We start from the raw sequence: 13,382 nt of genomic DNA, 5'->3' as shown, positions 1-13,382 counted from the left end.
ACTAAAAGAGGGCTGTTCATGTATCCAACTGGAATAGTGGATTTGTCTATTTCTATTACTGTTCTATCAATTTTTCCCTTACACAATTTGATGCTGTGTGTTTATCATGTGTAAATACCTCATTAAGGGTTGTTATGTCTTCTTGGAGAAGTGACCCCTTTATCACATGTAATGCTCTCTTTCTCTTAATTAATATTTTTTCTTGTCCTGCGTCTTTTTTTCTCTGGAAATAATATAGCTACTCTATTTTTCTTTTGATTAGTGTTGACATGGTATCTCCTTCTCCATTCTTAACCCATGTCTTCATATTTGTTTTTTTCTTATTGACAATATAAGGTTGGTTCTTGTTTTCTCAGTCACTTTGACAATCTCTGTTTTTAATTGGAGTATTCAGGCCATTCACACTGAAAGTAATTATTGATATACTGGATTATATTACCATGTTTGTAACTGTTCTTTATTCATTGTATTTGTTCTTTGTCTCTTTTTTCCCCCTCTTTTTCTGCCTTCTCTAGCTTTAATTTAGCATTTTATATGAGCCCATCTTAGTCTTCTATTAATATATCAATTATACTTCTTTTTAAATGTTTTTGGTGGTTGTCTAGAGATTGCAATACATATTTTATACCACTTCCCCTGTAGCACAGGTACCCTATAGCAGACTATTCCCAATTCCCTTCTCCCTTCCCTTATGACATTTTTGTCATTCATTGCACTTATTTATATGCTTTAATCATCACCTGTTCCATCTGAGGTGTTCATGTTCTCCATCTGTTACTGGACTGCCAACTTGCATCCATTACTGAACCCACTGGTTTCTAATTTTCACATCTTCCTCATTACTGGATTACTTCTCTGTTTTTCCGAAATCCATCATATTGTATTTTCCTAAGAGTGGGTGTGTGCTGTTCAATATTATACATTGACAAAATAAATAAATAAACAAGCTAGAACCACACTAGATGACTTAGAGAATATTTTGCAAGGTATTAATGTGAAGACAAATTTGATGCAGAAGGCAATTTGTAATTCAAAGAAAATTATATAATATTATAATATAATATGATGAATAAACCCCCACAAGTTATGGGTAGGTTATAGAAATAGGTAGATGGATTTATATGCTTATGGAGAATTTAGGAAAGAATACATGCAAGGTGCTTAAAATGGATTATGCAGGAGTGGGCACAGTGATGTGGATGGAAAGGAAAATAATGGTTGCATAAAAATTTTAGAGTATGTATAAACTGTATTTTTAAACCTTAAATATACGTATTGACATATGCATAAAGGAAATAAAGAAAATTTTAGGAAAACACTCAAAATGGATGTTTGTAAAGTAAAATTTCTCAGCCCTACATGTCTGAAGTTGTCCTGATTCACTCTGTATTTTGAAGGGCTAGATCTGTTACTGATGAGATGTCTCAAGCTATTCTTGCCATCATTCCTCCACAAATGACCAGTTTCTTAATTCTTTCTGAAATATTTTAAGCTCTTCTCTGTTTTTTAGATGTTGGCATTTCATAGTGATATGCCTTGGTTTGGTTCTTTTAAAATTCATTTCTCTAAGTCCTTTTAACAAAATCCATGTCCTTCTACTCCCTGGTACATATCCCCTTAAATAATTCTCTTGATGTGGTCCTCCTCTGCATTTCCTTGCGCATCTTTCTTGACTCTAATTAGGTTGCTATTAGACCCCTAAATTAATCTTACTCTCCTATGTTGTCTTTCAAATTTATTCTTTTTTGTTCTTTTAATCTCTTCATTTAATTTTGTGGGAAATTTCCCCAACTTTATTTTACAACCATTTTAGTAAATTTCCAAAAATCAATTTAAAAATATATCTAATGCCACTATCTCTTTCTCTGATAGTTCTTTTTTCTTTGTAACCAGGGGTGCAATATGTATTCTCAAATCTCTCTAAAAATATTAGAGGTTTTGGAAGTTTCTCCTGTTTCTTACAATATCTCTGTTTCTCCTGGGGCAACTTTTTCTCTTTTTTAATGTTGTTCTTTCTTTCTGATATTGGAGACTTTCTTCAAATGTCTGCTGACCTGTGGTTATCTGCTTCTACTTAAGAGGAAGCTCTGGAAATCAATCAACGTGACTCACTAAATTAAAGAATAAAGAAGGAAAACGATATGAATAGCTCAATAGATGTATTTGATAATATTTAACGTCTGTCCATGATAAAACTCTCAGCAAACTAGCAATAAACAGAAACTTCCTCAGTTGTGTGTGTGTGTGTGTGTGTGTGTGTGTATGACATCATACTTGATGGAGATACTAAATGCATTTTCTCTAACGTTGGAAACAAGGCAAGGGATTCCATTCTCACCATTTCTCCTCAACATTGTATTTAAACTCTTAACCAGTGCAACAAGAAAGAAAAAAGAGGGCTTCTCTGGTGGTGCAGTGGTTGAGAGTCCGCCTGCCGGTGTAGGGGACATGGGTTCGTGCCCCGGTCCGGGAAGATCCTACATGCCGCGGAGCGGCTGGGCCCGTGAGCCATGGCCGCTGGGCCTGCGCGTCTGGACCCCGTGCTCCGCAACGGGAGAGGCCACAACGGTGAGAGGCCCGTGTATCGCAAAAAAAAGAGTTTTATTTGCTGATGACATGATTGTTTTTTTCTATAAAATCCAAAGGAAATCTACAAATATATTACTAGAATACATGAATTTAGGAAGGTCATGAATACATGGTTAATGTTTCTGAAAATCAATTCTATGTTCATACAATTGTTAGAAATAATTTAAAAAGCAATATCATTTAAAGTAGCCCCCTCAAACAATAAAATAACTAAGAATAATTTTAATGAAAGAAGTGTATGACTTCTATACTGAAAGCTGTAAACACTTCTGGCAAGATTAAGGAAAAATAAATAAATGGATTAGAGCTCAATATTGTTAAGATGTCACTTTTCACCAAATTTATCAACAAATTCAATGCAAACCTTATAAAACTCTAAAATGCTTCTCTTGTAGAAATCGACAAATCCAATTTAAAAAATATGTGGAAAAACAAAAGACCTAGAAAACCCAAGACAATATTTTCCTAATTGACTTCAAAACTTACTATAAGTTGTAGTATTCAAATCAATATACTATTGGCACAAGGATAGACAAACAGATAAATAGTACAGCATAGAAAATCCAGAAATAGATCCATGCTTATACTGTAAATTACTTTTTGAATATTTTCATTAACTTGGGGAAGGCAAAGATTTCTTAAATAGTACACTGAAGTTATTAGCCACAGAAGAAAAAAATGATAGCTTAACCATGTCAAAAGACATGGTCAAGAAAATGAAAGGCAAACCACAGAATGGGAAAAAATATTCATAATGCATATATTAAACAAAAGACTTGTTTCCATAATATATACAAACTCCTACACATCAGTAAATAATAAATGACAATCTAATAATATAAATGGGCCAAAGACTTGAAAAGACACTTCACAAAAGGAGATTATGAATTGCCAATAAGCATACAGAAGTGTGCTCAATATTATCAGTCATTAAAGAAATACGAATTAAAACTATATGGGGATATCACATTATACATTATAGACTAAAATGGGTCAAACATAGACTTTGAAATACAGTTTGACAGGTTCTAAAATGATTAAACATATTCCTACACAATGACCCAACAATTCCACTCCTAGTTATTTACACAAGAGAAATTAAAACATCTTGCCACTAAAAAACTTGTACAAGAAGAACAGCTTTATTCAAACTAGTCCCAAACTAGAATCCACCCAAGTGTCCATAAACAGGAAAATGAATAAACAGATTATGGTAGGTCCACACAATGGAATACCTTCAACAATAAAAAAGAACAAATTTCTGTTCATCCAACAACATGGATGATGAGCAAAAGAAGTCAGACACAAAGCACATGTGTTGTATTATTTTCATGTATATGGAATCCAGGAACAGGCAAAATTAACATATGGTGACAGAAAGGACAGCAATGTTTCCCTCTGAGAGGCTGCCTGGGCACAAGTGGTCAGGAGGCAAGTTGAGGGGTGAAGGGTGTGTTGTTCTGTTCTTCATTTGTCAAATAACACAACAGTTTTCAGCACCATGTCTCCCTTGTGATCTCCACTGCTTCTCCAGGTGCTGCAGGGTACACTGGTTGCTTCTCTGACCTCTGGGAGCATCCTCCACCTACAACAGTAATTAGTGATCCTCTGACCAGTTTTTGTCTTATAGATTTCGGTAGCAATCTCTCATCTGCTCATTGCCCCCTGACAATCTCCTTGTCATTGTGAATCCAATCCCTTCATTAGCATTTTAGTGGGGGGGGGGGGGAGAGATAATAAAAGAAAAGACAAATGATCCTCTTCAATCTGCAGTCTTTAATCAGAAACTTCTTTATGCAGAATTCAACAAAATAATGTGTCATTTCTTTGATGGTTTTGGGTACTGGTAAGTGACAATAATTTTCTTCTGGTTTGACAAAGAATCCTAATGCCTTCATAACTCTTATGAATACAAAATATTGATTAAAACATTATCAGAGCAATAAAATAATCACCTAAGAACCAGAATTAAAGGCTGAGGTTTAAAATTACTATCACAGAAAATAGCAGCAATTTCTGAAATTCAGATGTCTAGAAAGATTCACTATATAAAACAATAACACAGAAAGATTTATATTAACACAAAGTAGAAGTCCCGGAAGAAATGACTGATAGTCTTGTGAATTTCTCAGTTTATCCGTATCATATTCTTAACCACATCTTATCATTTATGAACTAGTTTTATAATACAAGATGGTATTTCTCTTAACAGTTATAGATCAGAGGAGGGGACATCTTGTTTTATTTTCTCTTAGTTATTAATTAAGAAACATTTTTCAAGGTTAGATTTTTTATTCCATTGTTTTCATTCCTCTGTTTATTCCACCTTGATTTTGTACAAATTTAAAATTTTTTTAATTAAAAAATATACCAGATAAGGGGAGATATCTTTACAATGGTTTTAATTGGGACAGACTGGAATGGACTTTTTCAGTCCTGTGCTTCAGTCTTTCTTAACCTCCTCACTTTCTTCAATTATATCATTGTTTGTTGTTTCAATTCCATTTATTCTGGTCTCTACTGAAACCACTTATTTTATATATGTTGGTTCTTTACAACCTATCCTTTATATATAAAATGTTACAGCCTCCACAAGCATCTTGGAATATTGATGACCGTTTTCACATGGTATTCTTCCTCCCTAGGATATCCATAGGAAATCAGAACACAGACGACAGGCTTATCTTTGAGACTGTACTCGGGCAATTCAAAAGACATAAAGTGGAGATTTCAACTGCAATAAAAAAGACATTTCCTTTCTTTGAGGGTCTTCGTGACCGTGAGCTCATCACCAATAAAATGTATGAAGTAAGTGAGGTTTATTATATCACAATCTGGTAAACTAGCCCCATACTAAGTTATGCTTTGATAACCTGAACGCAGAAGTAAGGGCACAAGTAGCTAACTGAGGAGTGTCCTATGAGAAGAAGACCTTTTCAAGTATTTTTGCAATTGTTCAAGTATTGTGGTAAGGTAAAAAAGGAGAGGGAGAGTAGAAACAGGCATTACTGGAGACAGTCCTGCTTCTAACTGAAGGGATGGTGCTCATAGTGACCACTGGCATCAAGGTGAGTAGCACTGGAGACAGGCTGCATCGGAAGCAGGTGTGCTCCACAGATGTTTAATTCCTTGTAGGAATGCACACAGTAGAGCATAAACTAAGAATTAAAAGAATTTTAATGAATTGATGAATAATTTAAATGAGATGATTTAATGAAATAATAATTGACACAGCATTTCTTTTCAATGAACTTCAATTTAAATAGTTAGATCTGAGAACATTAAAACCCACAGGGAATTGATGTCCTGTTAGGACAAATTGGGGGGTATATGCTTGCTATTCTTTCTCCAATGGTTTTTTTGGGGGGGGGAATCTTTTTTTTTCCATTTATTTACTTATTTTATTTATGCTATTTCTCGACTCTTGGAATTTGGGTTAATTTTAGCAATAGGTGTTGCTGGAGCTACAGAGATGCAAGTCTTCTCCTTGCCCTACAAATATGCTTTCCCTGTGGTCAAGTTCACAAAAGGGGAAACTGTCACCTGCCTTCCTTGAGCCCTTCCAGGCCAAGTCAGTCTTGGTGAAGGGGCAGGAGTTGTCCAGTCAACAGAATAGCTGCTCATCACCTGCCAAGTCTCTTCCTAAAACATTTGACGAAGCTCTTAGAAGCCTACATATCCATTAACTTTGAACCCAAATTTATTCTTCAGAATTGCTCCTTCTTACATCTAATATAAATGAGGGTGGGGAGATCAGATTCACAAATGGGGATTTCTAAGGAGAAAGGATTTACTGTTCCACTTAGTAGCCATACAAATACACAGAAATTCTAAACCTTTATGTGAAAAGATACATATGTATGGAAATTGGAATACATTAACCATAAAATCTCTTTCTAGGGCTCTTCTGTAACGTGGAAGTCTGTATTTATATTTTCTCCATTCGATATTTTTTAGGACTGTCAAGATTCTTGTAAAAACCTGGTCCCTGTATCGAGAGTGGTTTACAATGTTCTCAGTCAGCTGGAGAAGACATTTGACTTGCCGCTTCTGGAAGCTGTGTTCAGTGAGGTCAACCGGCAGGAATATCCTGATTTAAATCACATTTATGAAAGCTTTGTAAAAGGTAATTAGCTTATTATCTACCTTTTGATGTTCAAGGCCAATTTTGTTCAACAAGTATATATTGAGCTTATACCACGAGCCATACATGGTGCTGGGTAGTGGGGATATAACAGTTAACAAAACACACACCATGAGCCTAATTGAAGCTCATGTTATAATGGCTACAGTACAACACCAACCTGGAGCTCTGCTTAACTAGGCATTTAGACTCACAGGACAACTCACAGGACAACCAGAGCCACAGTGGCATCCAATTTAGATAGAAGGACAAATGACAGGGCAGCGGTGGTCTACACAGCAGTCCACTGAGTTCACTACTACCCATCTCAAGCTTAGCTGTGGGTGCAGGATCTATCCTGGCTTGGCAACACCAGATCAATGGGAGTCAGTATCCCCAAAACTCCAGAATCATAACTTTTAGGGACCCCTAGAGGGACAAGCTGAGTTACAAGAATCAGCGCATTGAAGGAAGACCCGAGAATAGTCCATAGATCCCAATCCACATGTAATTTACCAGTCACAGGTCATTTTAAGCCCTAAACCCAGGGTTGGCTTAGTAACACAGAAGAAAGGCCACTTTCACCAGATTTCCAGAGTAATGAGCAAGAAAGCTGACTCAATATCAAATCTGCCCTTGAAGGAAAAATGGTTTTTCACTTTTTCTCCTCAAATAATCACAAAAGCTCTTCTCTTCCAGGAACTATTTTTGGTACTATACAAAACTAAATCTTGACTTTTTCCTGAGAAGGCATAATTTATGCTTTTTAAATGCTGGGGTGACTCGCACCTACACTGGCTGCCATCCACCTGCCCCTAGAGGAGGTTGCTGCCGCCGCCTCCTGGACTCTGCTGTCCCTGAGAGCTCGGGTCAGTGGCCAAAGCTAGAGGCTGGGGACTGTGACCAGGGCGTGACATCTCTCCTATTGCCAGGTCCCCACCTCCATCTCATGTGCTGAAGCCCCCAAGGCCTGCCCACAGCCCTCCTTCAACTCTTCTGGACTTTGGGCCATTGTTCTCCTCGCATCTTCCGCCTGGTTTTGCTGAGGCTTGAAGCCCGTGTCCTGGGGAAGACAAAGCAGCCATGGCTCTCACAGTCCTGTCCATCTCACTCCCTCGAAGGCACTGTCCCAGGAGGTGCTCCTGCCATCAGCTCTGGGGCAGCCCGGGCTCCACTGCCTCCCCTGGTGTCTCCTCCCCGGACTCCTGGCAGGGACCCACCCCCTAGGCTCCCTGGTTTATTTCCTTCCTCCTATGCTTGCTGGGTCACCTAGCTGCAGGGGCCCTGGGCTGGTGTCCTGGCCTCTCCTCGTTGGGGCAGCCTCCTGGGTCCCTGGTCCTGGAGTCGTGGGGACGTCCTGCAGTGCTGCCACAGGCACTCCCTGCTTGCGGCTTCAGAGTGTCCTTTGTGGGATCTGGACCACTATGGGAACCCTGTCTAGTAACCCCACCACACGTGTCAGCCCCTCTGCTTGGTCTCTTTTGGAACCGCTCATCCTCCCCAGCACAATTAAGCCCAACCCTCGTCTTATCTAGTCCCATCTTTATTTTTATTTCTTTTTAATATTTATTTATTTATTTGGCTGCACCAGATCTTAGTTGCGGCACGCTGGATCTTTGAGGCAGCACGCGGGCTCTTTTAGTTGCAGAATGCAGACTCTTAGTTGTGGCATGCGGATCTAGTTCCCTGACCGGGGATGGGAACCTGGGCCCCCTGCATTGGGAGCTCAAAGTCTTAACCACTGGACCACCAGGGAAGTCCCTAGTCCCATCTTTATAGCTCTTGGGCTTTCCCTTTTATACACACAGATCTCTCTAGGATCCTACCCCTTCTCCAGAGGAAGTCTCTGTTTCTTCCTTACAGTTTGAACAGTTCAGTAAACACATTTCACTTTCCTTATTTATCTTGACATGTGCTTTCCCCACGATGTGAGGTTTATTTTACATAACTGACAGGATCAGGATGTTTCCACGACTCCTTTATCCTTACATACAAGTGGCTCAGTTCTGGGTGTGGAACATAGCAGTTCCCTTGCTGGGGCTTCTATTCTGTCCAAGGATGATGGGGGAACTTTACCATGAAGATTGGGACCCGCTGAGCTCTGAGTGACCCGAGGGCTAGGAATTTCTAAATTTGTAATTTTGAGATGGTGTTCCTGGTCTCTGGTGGAGATCTCTAATTGTCTTCTTCTCTGTCCCTCTCTTCAGCAATCCAGAAGAAAATTAATCATGAAGAAAGCAATGAAGAAGAGAGGGAGGAGATGCCTACTCTCCCACTAAGCCTTGAGCAAGGTAATTGAGACAAATACAAAAGCGATTCTCATCTGCTAAGAGGAAAAGGAGAAGGGGAGGTGGGAGTCCGAGTCCTGAGCAAACACTGAGAATCAGGGAAGAAATATTGAAGGACCATGGAGAAGGTGGCGAGGGGTGTCTATATGAGCATCGAACGAGAGGCTGAGTCCTGGAGAAGTAGCTGTGACAAGAGATTGTTGGCCCAAATACCAAGACAAAGGAAGAGGAACCCAGGGTGTCAGTAACCAGATTTAAAGAGAATGACTACCTGGAAGTGATTGTGATTTAGAAAGACTCCTGTAGGAGAAGATCAGTGTAAAGGTGTGAAGGACTAAGGACTATGGGCCCAAGGTCAACGTCAAAGAGGAGACCCTTGATGATAGCAGAAGAAGGGACCGATTTAAACGTGGGGGATATTGTTCAAGAGCAGGAATGTTTAAGGAGAAAGGCAGTCATACAGAGACAGAAGCGAGGAAGTGGTAGAGACGTGGAGGAGAGGATGTGGGTATTTGAGAGACAGAGAGGAAGAAAAAGAAGAAATGAAAGGAGAAAGGGGTCAGAGACACAACAAAAACAACCAAGTTATTAACAGCTCACTTGATTGAACATTTATTCTGGCAGTTGTGGGATTAGTGCCATTGGATGATGTTATCACTTATGTGCCCATTTTGCAGATAAGGAAGCTGAAATCTAGATAGACCATGTAAATAGTCGTCCTGGGGTCAATGAGCAAGGATGGACCCAGGCATTCTGAACCCAGAGCCTGTGTTTGCAACCCTGGATACTACCTGGTAACCTAATGGAAAAGACAGAACCATGAAAAAAAAAAAATAGGGAAACATATAAAGAGGGAAAGATACTGAAAAAGAATCCCAAGGGCTGGAGAAAGTGGAGAATCAGACACTGAATCCTCATGGAAAGGCCAACAAGACCTGCACAGGGAGGGAGTGGAGTAAGAGGGAGTGGGGAAGAGGCAGCAGGACTTTGCAGGAAGTAAGGGAAGGCCACCAGTCAGGGGCAGCTCTGGGGACACAGGCAAGTTCACTATGACCGTGGGAGTCAAGATAAGCCATCACTAGTTACTGAATGGCTGGTGGAGGTCACCCAGGGAGATGGCCTGGCCGAGGCACTCTCAGCCAGGGTGCCGCTGACCTGTCTTCCAGTCTATGGACTGGAGTTTGACTACAAGAGTTGGATGAGATCCACCAGGTCCAGATGGTCTCTGTATTGATATCTGCAGGGGCTCTTAAACTTCTTACCTATAAAAAAGGGATTAGGGGAGGTTGGCACAGCCCATACTTCAATATCTGAGATAAACTTTTAATTTTCCCCCCCTACGGACTTGGGAAAACTCCTGTCAAGGCCGGACTTGGTGTTGCAGAGAGTCCTCATCTTATGATGGTCTGTTCTTGACTCTGTTCTATGATCCTTTGCTGCTTGTGTCCCATTCTGGACTGTTTTGGGGGTGGAGTGGCTGCTGCTTTGTAACAAAAAATTGTCAGTCTTTGCATCTGCAATTTCTCCGAGGATTTAGATAACAGAGTCTTCGTACTCTGGGTTGCCTGGGAGGGTGGCTCCTTCCACGCTCCTTAAACGCACTTGCTGCCAGTCCCTGAAGGCTCTGGGCCTGGACCTTTTGCCCAGGTGCCTGGCTTCACAGTTTTCTGCTCTGTCCTGCTTGATCAGGCAGCGACCTCAGTGCTTTGATGTCATGTGCAGCAGTGGTCAGTGCTGCAGCCACAGTGGCGGGGGAGCAGGTGATGAGCGTTCCTCAGGGGACAGGGTACCTCCCCTGCCGGGTCCCTCACCCAGGGCCATGGACACCAATTGCCTCCCGTGCAAACCCTCTCCCTCCATCCCTGGAGCAGAGGCCAGGAGCTGCCCTCCAAACACCAGGCAGGCATCCGAAAGAAACCTTTGGTACTTTAGCAACTAATAACCACTGCTTACAGCGCTTGACCTCCATTAGCCCATAACACTCTTAATAGTGTTATTATTTAAAATATTATTATTTCCCTGAGTCTCAGTGTTCTCATTTGTAATGTAGGGATCATCATACCTATCTGTCATGAGGCTATGAAATGGAACAATGATGCAAATGCATTACCCAGAATGACTGATACTAGGTATTCAGCATGTGTTTGATCCTGAGTAAAAAATACTGGTACAAAAAAATATATTGTTAATCTAAAACATTAATCATAATGATTTGATTTTTCCGATCACAATATACTGTATATTGATGCAGCTAATAGTTTATTTAATCTTCCCTCAAACCTGAAAATGAGGTATATATTACCCTTGTTTTTCAGAGGAAAAAGTATCAGCTTAGAGAGTTTGGTTATTTGCACAAGTTCACCCAACTGAGAATTGGGATTGAACTCTGCTGTGAATAGTGTCACAGCAGGAATTCAGGTGCCCATGCCCTAGCTTCAAATTCTACCTCGCGATCTCAGGGAAGTGACTACCTCTTTTTGTCCCTCAGTTTCAACATCTTTAAAAAGGACATGATAATAGTACCTACTTCAGAGGGTGCTGGATTTTAAACAAGTCATATCATGTAAAGCACTTACAATCATGCCTGGGGGTTCATCAGTGTTCTGTGCATTTGTTATTATTACTACATTTAATTATCATCATTATTTGTATCTGGTGCCAGAGTCTAAGCTTTTAACCATTATAGTAAACTTTGGGATTTTCTTCTCTCACAGATGTCCGTTGGATTTACTGATTCCCCAGGCTGGAAAAGCAGTGATAAAAGCAATACCAACTTCTGGCCCAGGAAGATAAATTGAGGGTCATAGTTTCCCCATGCTTAGAGCACACTAGTCTATAATAAATTATAAATCTTTATTCCATGACTCTCCTTAGGAATTAAGGAACATAGAAGAGGCTCAGGGAACTTCCCACAATATGAAAGGCTCTTATTATGTAGCTTCCAGTCGGGATGTGTTATTTAAGAAAGAATGTTCTAAATTAGTAATACATTTTTAGAAAAGAAAAAACTTTCAGAGTGATTTCTGAAAACACAGTTATACTTTTACCAAATCACACTTATTCAGAAAGTTAACATTTTAAAATACCCCAAAATGTATGAACACATATTAGCCATTCATCTATTCGTACAGCTGGTGGGAACAGGAAGGGGTGAGTGGATGGCACTGCGACGAGTAAGGAGCAGAGAGAAGGGATTCTACATGTGTGTGTGTGGCGGGGGGTGGGGGGGAGTGGAGGGAGGAGGCAATGAAATTCTTTAAAACTCACAGTGTGGTCTGGGGGCAACCCTGCCAGGAAGTGGAATCCCAGAGCATCTCAGTGATGGCGAGCAATGAAGAGAGAAACTTCAACCTAGGACCCAAATGATACACGACAGGCCACCGATAAGTGTGTCCAAGAGTGTGACCCAACAAGTACGGCGGGCTGTGACATGCACAGGGACAGGAAGGGCTGTGTCTCATGCCCACCAGGATGTGGCACAAAGCATGCACCAGGACCCACTTTCTGTATTAAAACCTTGGGAAATAATTTTAAATCATGCTTTACGTAAATTACTTTGTTTAGAAAAGCACTAAATGAGAAAAATCCACACTGCACTGAAAAATATGTCTATGTATTCATACATTATTGAGGCCGGTGGGAACAGAGTGGGATGGGTAGATGGAATCAATAATGAGCAGAGAAGGTTTGCCATGGGGGAAGGGCGTGTGTGCCGGTCCTGGGTGGTTTACCCAGGGCCTCATTCCTTACCCTCCCCTGCTCTGCCCTTGCTCTCTGGCCACTGGCCCCTGCGGACTTGCTTGCCAGCTCCCCTTGCTTCTGGCTCCCCGCTGGGCTCCTAACGTGGGAGACACTAGTAAGAGAGTGGGAATAAGGGAGAAGCCAGGTGTTGCCCCACCACTATCTCCAGTGGCAATTCTAGGAGTGGCTGCATCACAGCCTTGACTCCACCTTCCACCAGGCAGGCCAGCCACGGTCCAGCTTCTGCCTACCCAGTGACCTCAGCCCATGAGCCCACCTCCGTCCCTCCCATAGCTTTCTGTTGACTGTGCTTCAGGTTGCTGCATTCTTCCACTTGATCTTCTCTGCTCTTCCATTCACCAAGTAACCAATCCCTGGATTAAATTTCCTCTGCTTTAAAAGCTTAAAAATGTTTGTATTTTCCTGTTGGACGCTGACTGATGCCAGAGGAAAACAAAGTATGATGAATCAAAACATGATTTAGGTATGACCTCACCTGAAAATGCACTCTCGGATCACCTCAGTGAAACAGAACAGATAAATGCAACGAGGCAAGATACAACCAGTGACCCAATCGATGCACTAGAAAGCCAACAAGCAAATGAACAATGTGCCCAAGAGTGTGAACCAGCAGGTAAGAC

At 40.9% G+C, this 13,382-nt stretch overlaps 1 protein-coding gene across 2 annotated transcripts in view; it reads left to right on the top strand.

Annotated features, from left to right (window-relative positions):
* Positions 1-13,382, top strand: part of SP100 (SP100 nuclear antigen) — an 87,667-nt gene that overhangs the window by 31,797 nt on the left and 42,488 nt on the right. For both annotated transcript variants that reach the window (XM_067740277.1, XM_067740276.1), the window contains exons 2-5: positions 5,235-5,397; positions 6,547-6,715; positions 8,920-9,003; positions 13,226-13,375. In XM_067740277.1, coding sequence (XP_067596378.1) covers positions 5,235-5,397; positions 6,547-6,715; positions 8,920-9,003; positions 13,226-13,375 — 566 coding nt within the window. The remainder of the gene's footprint in view (positions 1-5,234; positions 5,398-6,546; positions 6,716-8,919; positions 9,004-13,225; positions 13,376-13,382) is intronic.

Source organism: Pseudorca crassidens, chromosome 6, assembly GCF_039906515.1.
Source record: "Pseudorca crassidens isolate mPseCra1 chromosome 6, mPseCra1.hap1, whole genome shotgun sequence".
In the NCBI taxonomy this organism is placed as follows: Eukaryota; Metazoa; Chordata; class Mammalia; order Artiodactyla; family Delphinidae; genus Pseudorca; species Pseudorca crassidens.
Note: the sequence above shows the minus strand (reverse complement) of the source record. Positions and strands in the feature narration are given on the sequence as shown.